This window comes from Diceros bicornis, chromosome 32, assembly GCF_020826845.1.
Source record: "Diceros bicornis minor isolate mBicDic1 chromosome 32, mDicBic1.mat.cur, whole genome shotgun sequence".
Taxonomy (NCBI): Eukaryota; Metazoa; Chordata; class Mammalia; order Perissodactyla; family Rhinocerotidae; genus Diceros; species Diceros bicornis.
In genome coordinates this window covers 24367653-24383142 of record NC_080771.1, presented here as the reverse complement: position 1 = coordinate 24383142, position 15490 = coordinate 24367653, and the positions used below count along the sequence as shown (strand labels likewise).

At 44.9% G+C, this 15490-nt stretch overlaps 1 protein-coding gene across 1 annotated transcript in view; it reads right to left on the bottom strand.

Moving 5' to 3' along the window:
* HYDIN (HYDIN axonemal central pair apparatus protein) overlaps nt 1-15490 on the bottom strand; it is a 336144-nt gene that overhangs the window by 92970 nt on the left and 227684 nt on the right. Inside the window, 6 exon segments of the mRNA XM_058528225.1 lie at nt 425-562; nt 5565-5779; nt 9053-9226; nt 11337-11510; nt 11991-12167; nt 14752-14920. Of these exon segments, the coding sequence (XP_058384208.1) occupies nt 425-562; nt 5565-5779; nt 9053-9226; nt 11337-11510; nt 11991-12167; nt 14752-14920 (1047 nt within the window).

The following is a 15490-nucleotide window of genomic DNA, read 5'->3' as shown; positions in this document are numbered from 1 at the left end:
AAATGTAATTGTGCTTTACATACTATTTCATAATTTGCTATTTTCACTTAATAACATATTGCAAATATATTGTTACAGCAATTAACATAACTCTCAATTCTAACTTTTAATGGCTCTACATTGTAATTTTTAACACACCACTGTAGGGCTGTACTGTGCCTCTTTTTTCTTTTAATGTGTAACATTCTGCTCATTGGCACTTTAAGAAGGTGAATGGCTACAGCCAGCAGACTGAGCCAGGGTCAGGGACTGACAAGCTGCCAAAAGGAGAAGTAAATGACTGTTGGGTGAAGAAACACGTCTTTCCTCTGCAGGGTCCCTGGGTTCTGAGCTGTTGTGGGTGGGCGACAGTTCAGAATCTCAGCTCACAGCACGGGGCTCGTGTATGAGCCCTGCAGCTCTGTGCAGGTGGGCGTGGACGCACCTGTATGCGCTCGGCCAGGATGTGAATGAATAGTTCCTCAGGGAGCACACAGCTCATGAGCCCCGTCTCACCTCCGATACTGGCACTGACACTGAGCCGGCGCTGCGTGGGCCCTGAGGGGAGAGGGCTGGAGGAAATCTGTTGAGCGGGAGAAGGACCAGGAGTTAGAATCCAGTTTGGTGTCCCAACAACTCCTATACTTATGAGCCATATGACTTTGGGAAAATCATATAACCTCTCTGGGCCTCATTTCCTCATCTGTAAAATTGCATTGTAACATGGAAGATTCCTATCTTCCCCCCAAAATTGCTGTAAGCTTTAAGAGGGAACACGGTGGAAGGTGCTTTGCGTATGTACTGAACAGCACACGTTTGTTCATTCATTCAACGAATATTAATTGAGCACCTATTATGCACCGGGACCCTTTTGGTACTAGGATTACAGCAACAAACAAGGCCAGCAATGTTGCTGCCTGTGTGGTCCTTACATTCAAATGGGGGAGATAGAAAAGAAGCACATGAATATACAAATCAATCGTATAGTTTCAGAGGGTGATGAGTACTAGGGGGAAAATAATCAGGCAAGGGAATAAAGTGCGATGACAGGATTGGACTATGGCCATACCTGGGCAATGTGAAAGAACAAGACAAGATCCTGAGAGAAGAGTCTTTCTGAGAGGGCACAGCAAGCTCCTTCAACACAAGAGTGCTTGTGGGTATTTGGGGAGCACACAGGAGCCCAGTGTGATTGGAACTGAGAGAGCGATGGGGAAGATAGTCAGGCTTCAAGTCAAAGACACAGTCAGGCCAGAACATGCAGGGTTTGTAAGCCACGCAAGGATTTTATTCCAAGCATTATGGGAAGTTGTTGGCATGTTTCAGGCAGAAAAATGATCTGATTTTTATTTTTAAAAGACCGCTCTACCTGCTGCATGAGGTTACAGGAATGGACGCAGGAAGGCTGGTTAGTAGGCTATCTCTGTGGTCAAGGCAGGAGATGATGGTGGCAGGGACGAGGACGGTCCTGGTGGAAGCGGGGAAAAGTGGCTGATACAGGATATATTTTTGAAGTAGAGCCAATAGGATTTGGGATGGTGTGAGAAAGAAGCATCAAGAATGGCTCCTTGAGTTGTGACCCGAGCAAGTCGGAAAATGGTGAAATTATTTATTAAGAAAGGAAAGACTGAGGGGCCGGCACCACGGCCTGGTGGTTAAGTTCGGCGCGCTCCTCTCTAGCAGCCTGGGTTCAGTTCCCAGGGGTGGACCTACACCACTTGCCGGCGGCCATGCTGTGGCGGCAACCTACATACAAAACAGAGGAAGACTGGCACAGATGTTAGCTCAGGGCCAATCTTCCTCAACAAGAACAACGGAAAAATAAAAAGTAAAAGAAAGAGAAGACTGAGGGAAGAACAACTTTTTGTTTTGTTTTGTTTTGTTTTGGGGGGAGCAAGAATCACTTTTTGGACATATAAATTTTGAGATATAAATTTTTCTAAGCCACTCAATAGAGATACTGAATGTAAGTTTAGGTATATGAACCTGAGTTTGGGGAGAAGTTAGGGCTGGAGATAGAAATTTAAGGGTAATAAGCACACTGAAAATATTTAAGTATTTAAGTAATGAACTTGTTGACATCACTATAAAGAAAAGGTAGATAACAAAAAGAAAAGAGTAGATGACTTAGTCTTAGCTACTCCAAAAAAACTAGGAATCTGGAGGAGATGGACAAGTGGAGGGAGTCATTAATGTGGCAGAGGGAAAGTAGAAGACTATGGTGTTCTGAAAGCCAAGGGAAGAAAGTATTGCCAGGAGGAGGGGGTTATCAGCTGCCAGAGGTCACAAGAGATGAGGACAGAAAACCGGCCACTGGATTTGGCAAGCTGAATGCCAATGACTTTGAGAAGAATAGCCAGTGGAGCGGTGAGGACAAAGGCCTCACAGGAATAGTTGAAAGAGAGAATGGTGGTGAGGACGAGGAGCAATCATGCAGCAATTCTTTGGAGGAAAAGCTGTGAAGAGGAGCTGAGAGATGAGGTAATAGCTAGAGGGGGATCTGGGGTCACTGGAAAGTATTTTTAAAGATGAGAAGTAATACAGCATGCATAGATGCTGATGGGAAGGATCCAATAGATAGGGAAAAAAACAAATGGGAGAGAGGGGACAATTGCAGGAAGTTAGCCCTTGAGTAAGACAGAAGGGGTGGGGTCTGGTGCACAGCTGCAGAGACGGGCCTTGGATGAGAGCAGAGGCAGTCACTCAGCTGCAGGGAAGGCATGGCACTGGGTCAGGATGAAGGCTGGATGGTAGATTTGGTGCTGGGAGGATGAGGTGGTGATCTTCTGGTTGGTGCTGCTCCCTCTATGAAGTCAGAAGAAAGATCCTTAGCTGAGAATGAAGAAGAAGCTGTCTTAGAGGTTTGGAGATGATGACAGCAACAAAATAGTTATCTTGAGGAGATGGAGGGTAAATTTACTAGGGCAGATCAAGGATCCACTTTAGATTTGTGGTCTTAAATTTAAAATAACACCATTACAGAGAGACGAAGATTTTCTCCAGCTATGTTCAGCTGCCCTGCGTGGAGGAGGTGGAGAATTGGGTTAACCAGGGATGAAGTTTTGCTTGGAGAGTACAGTGAAGGAGCAAGGAAGTGCCTATAATGACAGACCACAAAATCCAAACTGGATAAGTGAAAGAGGTGGTAGGCATTGAAGACGTGGACTGGAGGTTTCAATGGGACCAATTACTTACCAGACTAAGTCATCTGGAAAGTTAGAAGGTGGTTGTCAGAAAGTGGGTTGTGCAATATAGAGATCTCGGAGTTTATGGGTAACGATGAACAAAGTCTAGAATATGGTCACGGTAATGTGTAGCTGAGGAGGCCATGGAATTGAGAAGTGAGAGTGTTGGATTAAGTATCATTCAAAGGATCAGGATTTCTAACTGGTGCTTTCCTGGAACAAGGTGATTTAGAAATAAATGACCTTGCATTACAGGTCATATCTTCATTATACGACATATTACACACTTCTTCCCATTTGCAACACGACTAAAGTTTTAGTCATTAGAGAGTTCATGCTTTAGGAGAAATTTAGAAGACCAAACAGCCCTCTCTGGGTAAAGTGCTCTGACAGGGTGACTGTGGCCCAAACCATTTGAGTCTTGTCACACTGGAGCATAGCAGGCAGCCACATGTGGGAGATCTGATTTCTACTGTGATCTTGAAGAGGTTTTAAGTTCCCTATTTATTGAAAGGAGATTGGAGTCAGAATTAGGATTTTTTGCTGCCTTTGATATATTCTAAAAGCCTTACTTCACTGTCCAGATGGACAGACCAAACCAAAGAAAATGATTCCCCATGACACCCTATTTAATACAAATATACGAGTTTTAGTTCACCCATAAACGTCTATGTAAAGAACATCATATTAGATCATGGAAAAGAGGGTTAAAAGGATGATGCTCCAAAAGAAACTGAGTCAATGGTTTCAGTTTCCAAGGTGTTAGAAGAATGTGCGACTGAAGTGAAGATCAGAGACATCATCTGGCACAAATTCAGCCCTTTGGGATGCCCCATCCAACCTGTATACCTCCTCTCACATGAAGACCTTCACCTCCACTCCATCCACTTGCTCTCCATTCACCCTCCATCATCCACTTGCCCCACCAACCCTCCATTCACCTGTCCCATCCAACGTGTGGGCCTCCTCTCCTATAAGGACCTTCACCTCTGCTCCACACACCTCTCCCACTCCCCTTATAGCACTCTCAGACTATAACAAGACCCACAGACCCTTTCACTCTTCCTGCTTCTCCCATTTTATTGTCCTGCTCTTAACTCCTTGTCTACCTAGGCTGGACTTCCCATACTGATGCCATTCTTAACTTCCCCCTTGTTCTGAGTGCATCCCCATCCCTGCAATGATGACAACTTCTCTCTCTGCCTCCAAATGAGTGCTGCCAGGGGCCACTTAGACAAATCTTACTGTGAAGTTATGGCTTCTCATCTTGGCTGGGCCATGAGCATTCTCAACTATCTTTTCTTTTGTCCATTACCAATTTCTGATTCTATTCCTCAGTGGGCACTTCAGGGCTTTGCCACTTCCCTTCCCCACTCTTCAACCCAACCTCCTCAACAGTTCCTGGAAAGACCTTGCATCCTAGCCTAGAGCCATTCAGCAAGACCTTCTCCAACCTCTGCTCTCCACTCCACTTTCCCCACACGTACCTGTATCTGTTTTCACCTTTACTGACTCTAGAGAAAGCTGGCTCCTGTATCTTTTAACCGTGCTTAATCCTGCCCTTCCTGCCTCCTCCTGGAATCTCATTCCTTCTTGAGTGGATCATCACCTTATATTTCTCCAGAAGCTCCTGTCTTTATAGACCTGCTTGTGCCTCCACCTCCTTTCAGAGAAAGAACTCTCTTGACCCCGGGTTTGCTTTTCTAATGACTACTCACCTTTTTTCCTTCTCTTTCAAACATCTTAGAAGCCTACACACACTTGACTCCACTTTCCCACCAACAACTCATCACCCACCTGTCTCTCACAGTGCCATCCACTGTCTCTGGCTTCAGCACCTGCTATTCTGCCCAGATTGTTCTCATGTGCCTTTGGCACATGGCTCAAACTCTCTGACCTCTTTATGACTTTCCAAGAATCCCTTGCAGCCTTCCTGCAACTTATATTAATGGTTCCTTAGCATTCCCTTTGTATTAGGTTGAGCCATATGAAATTACTGTTATGGAGTTCCCAAATGGTTGAATATTGGTGATTTCACATGGTTCAACCTAACTCTTTCTACACACTTCTTTTGTCTCCTGTCTCATTTTTTCCCCAAATATTTGAATGTGTGGCTTAGCTCCATCATCAGACTCTTAGTGCAGCTTGACTGCATGGAATTTGCTTTATTTATCTTCACTTTGCCAGCACCCAACCCAGTGCCTATAACATTAAAGGCACTTGCTGAACACCTGCTGGATGAACACTCCTTTCAGGAGGAGTGGTGCAGGGACAGTGCTCAGGCCTGCCTGGCGAGGGCACCCAGAGCAGTGAAGTTGTGCTGACCTGGCTGCAGGATGCTGAAGAGGAGGAGGAGGAGGAAGGATCTCAATTCCCCTTTCAGGGAGCCCTGATTTATACCTGTGGCGTTTCAGATGAGTGCTGGTGATGCTGCTTCTGAGACCCAGAGCCGTGGCTCTCCACTTTGCCTTTGGTGAGCAGCACGCTCCCACGCACAGTCTTTGCAGGTTTAATATCAGGGGTTACCAGAGTGGATTCCGAGGCGAACTTGCCCAGGGTCTCACTGCTCAGTCGTATTTGTCCCACGGCATTTTGGCTCAAAGCAGCCTCCTGGGCTACATGGAAAGAGTGGATTTATATTAAAAATCACCTTAGGATAATAAGCAAATAACAGCAGGATGGCATGCTGAAACCCAGTGAGATTCTCCGAAGGAACAGAAAACCATCTCCACCTGCAGCTGGCTGAGTGGGGCTTGGAGAACAGGCTCCGCCCACTGAGGACTGGACGATGATGGGTCAGTGGGAAGCCGAGCCTGGAGTCCAGGGCTCTTCACAGCTCATCCTCCCCGTGGATCCCATGTTAGTCTGCCCCACTTTCTCTTCCAGCCCAGAGGGCAGTCATTTCTGAAACTGCTGGTATACTACAGCCCTGCCCTGGAAACCTAACACCTGACCTTTTGTGGTTCTATGCAATGGTGATGCCAATGAGTGGCTTGGGTAGGGCATTCTCTGCTCCCACAGCAGAGCTGCCCAGAAGAGCAAATAGACCAAGTAATAAGAGTGTGTCTGTTGGCAAATGTGGCTTCAAGATTAATTTCTTCGTTTCACCTCCATCCCCTCTTCCAATCAGATTGTCACCCTTAAGCCACTGAGAAGTTCCCTTTCAGAATCAGTGATTGATGTAATTATTTAAGAGGTTACCATGACAGCTGTTCAGAAACACTTGCTAGAGTGCCTTTGGCTTTTATGATAAATTCCTGCCACAATGGCAAGTCCTGTCTCATGATGTCCCCTGGGGCTCCTACTCTACAAGGATGGACCATGTGCCTCTGAAGGAGAACGGGCTGTACTAGACGCTGTTGGCGCCCTAAATGGGGTGATGGGGCTGTATGCTGCACAACTTCCCCGTTTCTCTAGCTCTCAGGCAGACTCGTTAAGACTTATTACTCCTTGTTGACCATTTCAGCAAATTAGATCCTGGAACTCCCTTGAGAGTTGTCACTATGCTTACTCTGCTTTATCTTTTCATGCAGCTCCATTCCTTCCATCCCCCAGGAGCTGATTATAGGTCCAAGGACTCCATACTGCACCTGGGGACTGCGGGGGAGCCTGAAGCCATCAGTGGAGCAGGTGCATCAACATTCTGCTCCAATTATAGAGCTTGTAGGTCCTGTGTTCATCCAGGCCCCATCCCCGCCCCCCCCCGTCCCTCTAGGCTCTGCCTTGATAATGACTGCTCCAGCCTCCTGCCACACTGTACCTGCTCACTTCACTGTGAGTCCTGTTCCTCCCCGGCCCATCCCCCTTGACTGACTGCTCTGGAATCTCTTCTGTGCTCTCCACATGCCTTGTACCTTTCCCTGTCCGTAGCATCATTCCTCTGTATCTTAAAAAGCTAGTTCTTCTTGACACAATACTAATAAAAGTTTTCATTTGACTTTTCCTTTCTTTCAAGATATCATTTCACTTCTTCTTTCCTTCACTGCTCAGTTTCTCAAAACAGTGGTCTAGTCTAGCTCTGGCCAATATGTACGTAATTTACATTTTTCTAGTAGCCACATTAAAAAAGTAAAAATAGATTTTAATGGCATATTTTATTTACTCTATATCCCAAATGTGATCATTTCAACACGTAAACTATATAAAAATTATTACTGTGCCATTTTACAGTCTTTTATTCATACTACATCTCCAAAATCCAGCGTCTATTGTACACTTACAGCACATATCAATTTGGACTAGCCATATTTCAAGTGGGTACCGCATGGGATGGGCAGCTTTAGATTTATCGCTTCCTCTTCAGGAACGGTACAGCCTGTTGACTCCACAGCAAGCAGCAAATGTAGGTTTAGGCTTAATCACTCCGTTGAAAGAATTTTCTCCAGAGTCACCAATGACCTCTGAACTGTGAACCTCAGTGGTCCTCTTCTCAGGGATCATTCTATTTGAACTTTCGGCAATCTTCAATTACGTTCATTTATTGATTCAATACACTTTTATAAATCTTTACTCTGTGTCTACCACAGGCCAGGCACTATTCTAAGGGCAGGAAATATATTAGCGAAGAAAACTAACACAAAGCCCTGTCCTCAGAGGCTTACATTCTAGTCGAGGGAGATAGACACTAGAGTAAATAAATAACATAAATAGTATGTTAACTAGTGATAAGGGCTAGGAGAAAAAGAGAGGGGGATGGGTCCCCCAGAAAGCTCTTCCCATCCCTCTCCCTCCTGCTGTCTCTCTCCTTGACCTTCCTGCATCCCATTCTCCTGATTGCCCACCCCTCTGACCCTCACTCTGCCTCCTTGGCTTCCCTTGGCTTCTCCTCCACCACTGCCTCCTAAAATGTTAGTGTTCCCTAAGGTCCCATCCTGCCCTGTCCAATCCTTTAATCTCTTTCTGGAACTTTCTGGGCTGATTTCCTCTACTCCAGTGGCTGCACCTCTTGCTTCATTTAGGAAGACTCCCTCAATTATATCTTTAGCTTGACATTACTTTCTCAGGCCTCACTACTGTGGGCTTCAAAAACTCATTTAATTTTCCTCTCCAGCAAACTTTCTCCTCCTTCTATGTTCCCTATCTTGGTAAATGATATCACTCTGTTCCTGGTTTCCCTAACTAGAAATCTTGGTGTGACCATCTTGAATGCTTCCCATTCCTTTAATTCTCTCCCTGGCAGGTGGCTATCAGGTCAGCTGGCCCAGGCCCATTCATCTTCACCTTCACTATTGCTTGCTTTACAAGACATTACAAGAGTTACTTTCCTACTGTGACCTTCTGGTCATTTCTCCCATAGGGTGAAAACTGCCCAACTCCTCTTTTCCTTCAAAATAAAATCCAAATTCCTAATCTTGGCATCAAGGTCAACTATGATTGGCTTCAACCTGCCTTTCCACCTCTAGTTTACTGTCAGCTTCCCTGCTCTCTTGGTCTGGAATGTCCTTGTCTTCATCTTTGCCTATCAACATTCTCCTGCTCTTTCAAAGCCTATTTCCATGAAAATTTCTCCAAATCACACTTATTGGTACCCAATCCCAAGCTTGCTCTTTCACAGAAGCCAGTATTTAGGTTACAACATTATTTTCCTCTGCTCCAAAAGGGCACATGTCTGCTCCCCTCCAGGTGTCACTCCCAAAGGTATGGGCCACATCTTATTCATTGTCCTGTTGCCTCTGTGCCAAGTGCATGCCTGCATTGGGCAGCCAGGAGAGCTGTAGATGCTTGGTGAAGAGAATTCTCCTCTGGGCTACTAAGTTGGCAGCATGTTGTAAGTCAGCCTTCAACTGGGCTGTTGAAGAAAAGCTCAGTGAGGGAAACACAGAAGATGGGGGTTAGCAGGGGGGGTGCTGGCCACTTGACCACAAAAAGTCAGAGGAAATGGCTCTTACCAGACTCTTCTCCTTCCTTCATGGACTGCTCTATGGCAGCCTTGATGCAGAGCTCGCGGGCCCGAATTCCCGGGATGTTGCTGCCGTCGGAGATGGCTTCCAGCACAATGGAGTCGATGTTCAAGCAGGCTGCATTGTAGTACTTGGCAATGCTGACTGCAGTGGCTGACTTTCCTATAAAAAAGGTCGGGGGACTGAATTTCCTGGCTCTCATTTGCTCAGTGTCCTAGACAGAAGAAGCTTCTAGGATAGAAGCCCCTGTAAAGTGATCTCTCCAAGTGTTCTGTCTCTAAGTCTCTCGTGTAGCCAGAGGTGGCAGCAGAAAGAGAAGGAAGACCTGAGCCAGGAGTTAGGACCATGGATTCTGGTCCTGATTCTACCACCGATGCGCCATGTGCTATGGCAACTCACATCCTCTCTGGATTTTCTCCTCAGTTTAAAAAGTGATTCTCTCAGATGATCTTTAAAAATCTTGTAGCTCTTACTGTCTCTGAGTCCAATGGGAAGGCTTTTTTGGTTTAAAGAATAACTTGTGTTAATTTTTATTCTCATTTCAAAATACCTCCTCATTAAAAAGAAAGCAGAAAATTCAGAAATAACAGAGAGGAGAAAAGAAAAACAGATCCATAATTCACTCATGCAGAGAGATTACAGTTAGCATACGGCTGCTAAGCATGTATATGTAACTATTTATATTTCTCATAAAAAAAGAAATGGGTTACTTGGTAGGCTGAATAATGGCCCCCCCAAAGACATCTGCATCCTAATCCCCAGAACCTGTGAATATGTTATCTTACATGGTGAAGGGAATTTCCAGATGTGATTAAATTAAGGAGTTTGATATGGGAGATTATCCTGGATTATCTGGGTGGGCTCAATGTAATCACAAGGGTCCTTACAAGAGAGAAGCAAGAGGGTCAGAGTCAGAACAGGTGATATGATGGTGAAAGCTCTCTAAAGAGAGAGAGACTGGAAGATGCTACAATGCTGGCTTTGAAGACGGAGGAAGGGACCATGAGCTAAGGAATGCAGGTAACTTTTCTAGAAGCTAGAAAAGGCAGGGAAATGAATTCTCCCCTATAGCCTCCAGAAGGAATCCAGCCCTCTTGCCCATTTTAGACTTCTGACCTCCAGAACTGTAAGAAAGTAAATTTTCATTGTTTTAAGCCACTAAGTTTGTGGTTATTTGTTATAGTAGCAATAGGAAATTAATACAGATTACAAATCCTATGTATGGTATTTTTTTTCTCAAAACAATATACCATGAACGTCTTTCTATGCATTCAATACACTTCTATGGCACATGTTTTTTTATTTACATACAAAATTTACCATTCTAACCATTTTTAAGTGTACAATTCAGTTGTATAAGTATATTCACATTGTTGTGCAACCATTACCACTATCGATCTCCAGTACTTTCTCATCTTCCCAAATGGAAGCTCTGTACCCATTAAACAATAACCTCCCATTCCTCCCTCTCCTCAGCCCCTGGAAACCACCACTCTACTTTCTGTCTCTATGAATTTGACTACTTTAGGTACCTCATTTAAATGGAATCATACAATAATTGTTCTTTTGTGCCTGGCTTATTTCACTTAGCATAATGTCTTCAAGTTTCATCCATTTTGTAGTATGTGTCAGAATTTCCTTCCTTTTTAATGCTGAATAATATCCCTTTGTACCACTTTTTTTTTATCCATTCATCCATCAAACAGTGGGTTGTTTCTGCCTTTTGGCTATTGTGAATAATGCTGCTATGAACATGAGTGTACAAGAGACTGTTTTTATTGGCAACGTAATTCACTATATGAATGTGTTATGGTTTAATTAACCAGTTCCCCATACTGAATGCTTCAATTGCTCCCAACTTTTTTTATGGGAAACAATGCTGCAGTGAACATTCATGGAGTTAATCTTTGTTCACATCACTATTTTCCTAAGATAAAGTTTTAGAAGTAATAATGCCAGGTCAAAGGGTTTACACATATTTTTCCTCTCTGTTTTTAAATAATTTAATGTCTTGGATTTTTCTCTAATATTTTATTGTTTTTAAATTATTGAAAAAATGTAAGCTCAAGCAATTCAGAGATGCACTAAGTAAGAATGAGGTGTTCCCACCTATTCTCTACCTCTGTATCTCTGAGGTTGGCAATTGAACAGTTTGAGGATAATCCTTTGGTATATACATTTTCAATAAAAGAGTCTTTTATTGCCTCAAAAATTACATATGCAAACTTCACCATAAACCCCAAAGGAGCAAGCCCTCCGAGCTGTGGCATACCTGACACGGGCGTCCCATGGATGATGATGGCGATGCCTCTCCGGTTCTTGGCCATGCGGCCTTCTGCAGAAATATCGATGCCCAGGTAACGAGCGATCACTTTGCTTACTGGGCCATTCTCTACCTCTCCAACTTCCTCTGTGGGGGGGCTGTCAACACTCTGTTTCTTGTCAGCTGCAAATTAAAAATATACATGTGCATATGCCCATGTGTGTGCATGTGGACACACTCAGAAATCACATGAGTTCTGATGGAAATGGGAATGGCTTTTTCTTTCTAAATGTTGTTGTTTTAAAATGACACACAATCTGCTGCAAATGTTGCTGCAGTCCTCACTCCCCACTCTGGTCTATGAGAGCGCCCTTTTGGCTAATAATTTGTCCACAGCCACAATTGAAAATATACTCTTTGACTCTTAATTCCATTTTGGGGAATCTCTCCTGCTGAAAAATAATATTTTAAACTAGCTGAATTTGCAACATTAAGGGAAATGGGTAAGTAAATGATGGCATATTCATATTCTCGAATTAACACATAGTAGTGCTAGAAGGCTCGGAGGATGCATATTTTGGGGAAAGGTGAAAAGGCATGGAACAGTCTTCCCAAATTCTCCTTAGAGACAACTGGTACCAAAACATTAAAATGCTTGGTTACTTTGAAACATCATTTTTTCCAGATTTTCCTCATCCTCTTCATCAGGGTAGATCTTGGACTCGACCACAGGGACATGTCGCTCTTCCAGGTTGGATGTGACAGAGATCCCTCGGCTAAGTGAGGTCCTCTTCGTGCTGGTGGAGGTTCCCCGTTCTGACAAGGGCGTATCTTCGTCTTCTGCCACGGAGCAAAGGATGGAAACACATGGAAGAGTTGGGAGGGGGACAATGGAGATGGGGGCAGAAGAGGAAGGAAGACAAAGAAGAGAATCACTGAACCGGTTACCATCATCTTGGACTATCCGACCCAAATAAACAAGAACTGCAGTCAGTAGGCTGTTACGAAGTTTCTCTGCCCAAAGTGTTTCTACATCAAAACAAACAAACCCCAAATTACAGATTTGCTTCAGAAAATTTGGAAAATTCAGAAGAGGAAAAAATTATAAAATTTAGCTGTAGAAAGAAATAGAGATAGACAAAGAAACGGTGACAGAGGAATTGCAGCTTAATTTTACGATACCAGCATAGGAGAGCTGCAAGCTCTCAGATTTTTAATTTTTAGTTTTTCACAACTGAACTTGGGCTCATATTGTACATACCCATTTGTAGCCTGCTTTCACCCTTAATTTATCATGAACATTTCTCCATGTCATTGTTAAGCACACCTTCCCTTTCGTCTGCTCAGCACCTTTCTCATTGCCCCAGTTCTGCAGAGTTTCAGTGGGGGCGTTGGACTGTATAAGATGACCCCTCTATACTTCAGGGCCAAGGCACCCCTTTGGTTTAGAATTTGGATTTGAGTCAGAGAGGCTGCAGCTCTCCTGTGAATGATGGCGGCGTGACTCGGGCTGCTGGTCCTCCTGGACGTGGTGAGGGAAGCAGAGAAGGACGGTCTGCAGCATGAGACCAGAGTGAGCAGATGCTCAGAGCAATGCTGGTGAGAAGCAGAGTGTGTGCCTTCCTAGGCTCCGGTTGGACCCTTGGGTCTTGGCTCTAAACTACCTTTCAATGGGCCAAATGAAAAAACAAACCCACAACTGTGGTGTGTGAGGACAAGGACAAAAAAACGAGACAAAGCCACAGGGCCCTTCTCTGACTTCATGAAGTCCTTTGTACAAGGCAGCGCCTTGCAGCTTTTTGCCTGGGGCCACCAGGCAGTCCTGAGTTTAAATGTCCATCCCCCACCCACTTCCTGACTGTGAGCTCTCAAGGACGGGGGCTGATTTCATTGATCTTTTTTTTCCAGCACTTCAGCTCAGTGCTTGGAACATAGCGGGGGCTTTTTATGGGCCTAATTGGTTCCCCTAAAATTCATATGTTGAGGTCCTAACTCCCAGTATCTCAGAATGTTACTGTATTTGAAGATAGGGCCTTTAAAGAGGTAATTAAGACAAAAGGAGGTCATATGGATGTCCTAACCCATCCATAATCCACTATAACTGGTGTTCTTAAAAGAAGAGATTAGGACACAGACACACATGGAGGGAAGACCATGTCAACACAGAGGAAGACAGCCATTTACAAGCCAAGGAGAGAGGTTCAGAAGAAAACAACCCCTGCCGAACCCTGATCTTGGACTTCTAGCCTCCAGAACTGTGAGAACATAAATTTCTGTTGGTTAAGCCACCCCATCTGTGGCATTTGTGATGGCAGTTCTAGCAAACGGATAGTGCTCAATGAGTATGACCAGGAGATTGGGTGAGAGGCAGCTTTCTTCTCTCACTTCCTTTAAGGGCAAACTAGTATCTCTGACTACCTTCCTTGAGAGACAAGAGAGGCCCAAGGGCAGGAGAAATGGATTCTATTCAATTCATTCCTTCACTCTGACAGCATATTTATTGGGTGCTATGACGTATCAGGTACTGTTCCATGCACTGGGCTTACAAGTGAGGAATATGTGATCACTGCCTTTATGGTGGCTTCTTGTCTAGGGGAGGAGACAGATCTGAAGAAAATAATTACACATATGATGATGGTTACACAGAAAAAGAGAGTAAGTAAGAACAGGGAAGGCACATTTCCAGGGTGAGGGCATGGAGAATTAGGAGGGAGAAGCATGCATCATGACAAGCCACACAATCCTACAGGTTATCAAGGAACCTTGATGCTGAAGTGCATACAAGGGGGTCCCTGGGTGGATGAGGGGATAACTCAGGGGCACTGGGCCAGAAAGGGCCAGATTATGAGAACACGGTCCAGCTTTGTGATTGAGGTTTGGCCTTGAGGACCACGGAGGGCGACCTCTTCCTCCTGTGAACTCCCATCCCTACCTTTCTCAGGGCACCAATTTCTGCCATGCATGATGTATTACTTTGCATTTACCTAGGAACACACATGGAGGCTGTGGAGTTTAGTGGTTACCATCACGGACTCCGGAGTCAGAGAGACCTGGGCTTGAATCCTGATTCTGCCATTTAAAAAGGTGGACTTGGCCTCTCAGTGCGTTATTTCTCATGTGTATGCGTAAAGCCCTCAGCACAGGGTTTGGTAACTAGCAAATGTTCTTCTATATCTTTATTAGCTGTTTTTAAGTCTTAACTCCCCACTAGACTCTAGTGAGAGCAGAATGTGTCCCCGTCTCCGCATCCATACAATGAGGATATCAGGACCATTTTGTAAGGGTTAGAAATGAAATATGCAGGGCACCTCCCACCTCCCTGGCACCTGGCAGGTGCTGAATAACTGGTTGGTCTCCCAACAGAGATCATTCAAAGAAGCTAGGGCAGCGGCTGGAGCCAGGGTCTCTCTGCTTGAGTTCTTACCATTCTCCTCTGCCAGACTCGTCAGACATTTCACCTTCGTCTGCTCCTCTTTTGACCGCTTCACCTCCTTAAAGTACTCGTACAACTCTGGGAGCAGCTTCTCCCCCGGAAGGCGGGGAGGCAGCAGCAGGGTGTTGTAGGAATCATAGCCCTTCAGCGTTCGCAAGATCTGCTCAAGGAGAACGGGAACTGCTGTTGGTCTCACTGGAAGCTTCCTCCCCACAGCCCTAGGTGGATCTGCTCATCCACCTCATAAAACCCCTGCTCCTGCCTCAGGCTGGGGTGTGTACAAAAGGCAGGGCCCTTTGGAGAGGTCTAAAAAGTAAGGCTGAGCCCTGAAGCTGAGGATAGAGAATCTTTATCTTGCCCCATTTGGGCCTGGGCACTTCACATGTGGAAGAGAATTTTCTTCTTACTTTAAAAATAACATATACTGGGGCTGCCCCCTGGCGCAGCGGTTAAGTGCGCACGCTCCATTGCAGTGGCCCGGGGTTCGCAGGTTTGGATCCCGGGGGTGCACCCACGCACCACTTGTTGAGCCATGCTGTGGCGGCGTCCCATCCCATATAAAGTAGAGGAAGATGGGCACAGATGTTAGCCCAGGGCCAGTCTTCCTCAAGAAAAAAGGGGAGGATTGGCATCGGATGTTAGCCTAGGGCTAGTCCTCCTCACAAAAAAAAAAAAAAAAGAAAAATAACATATACTGTTTTTCTTTTGTTTTTCCATTGACACAAGTACA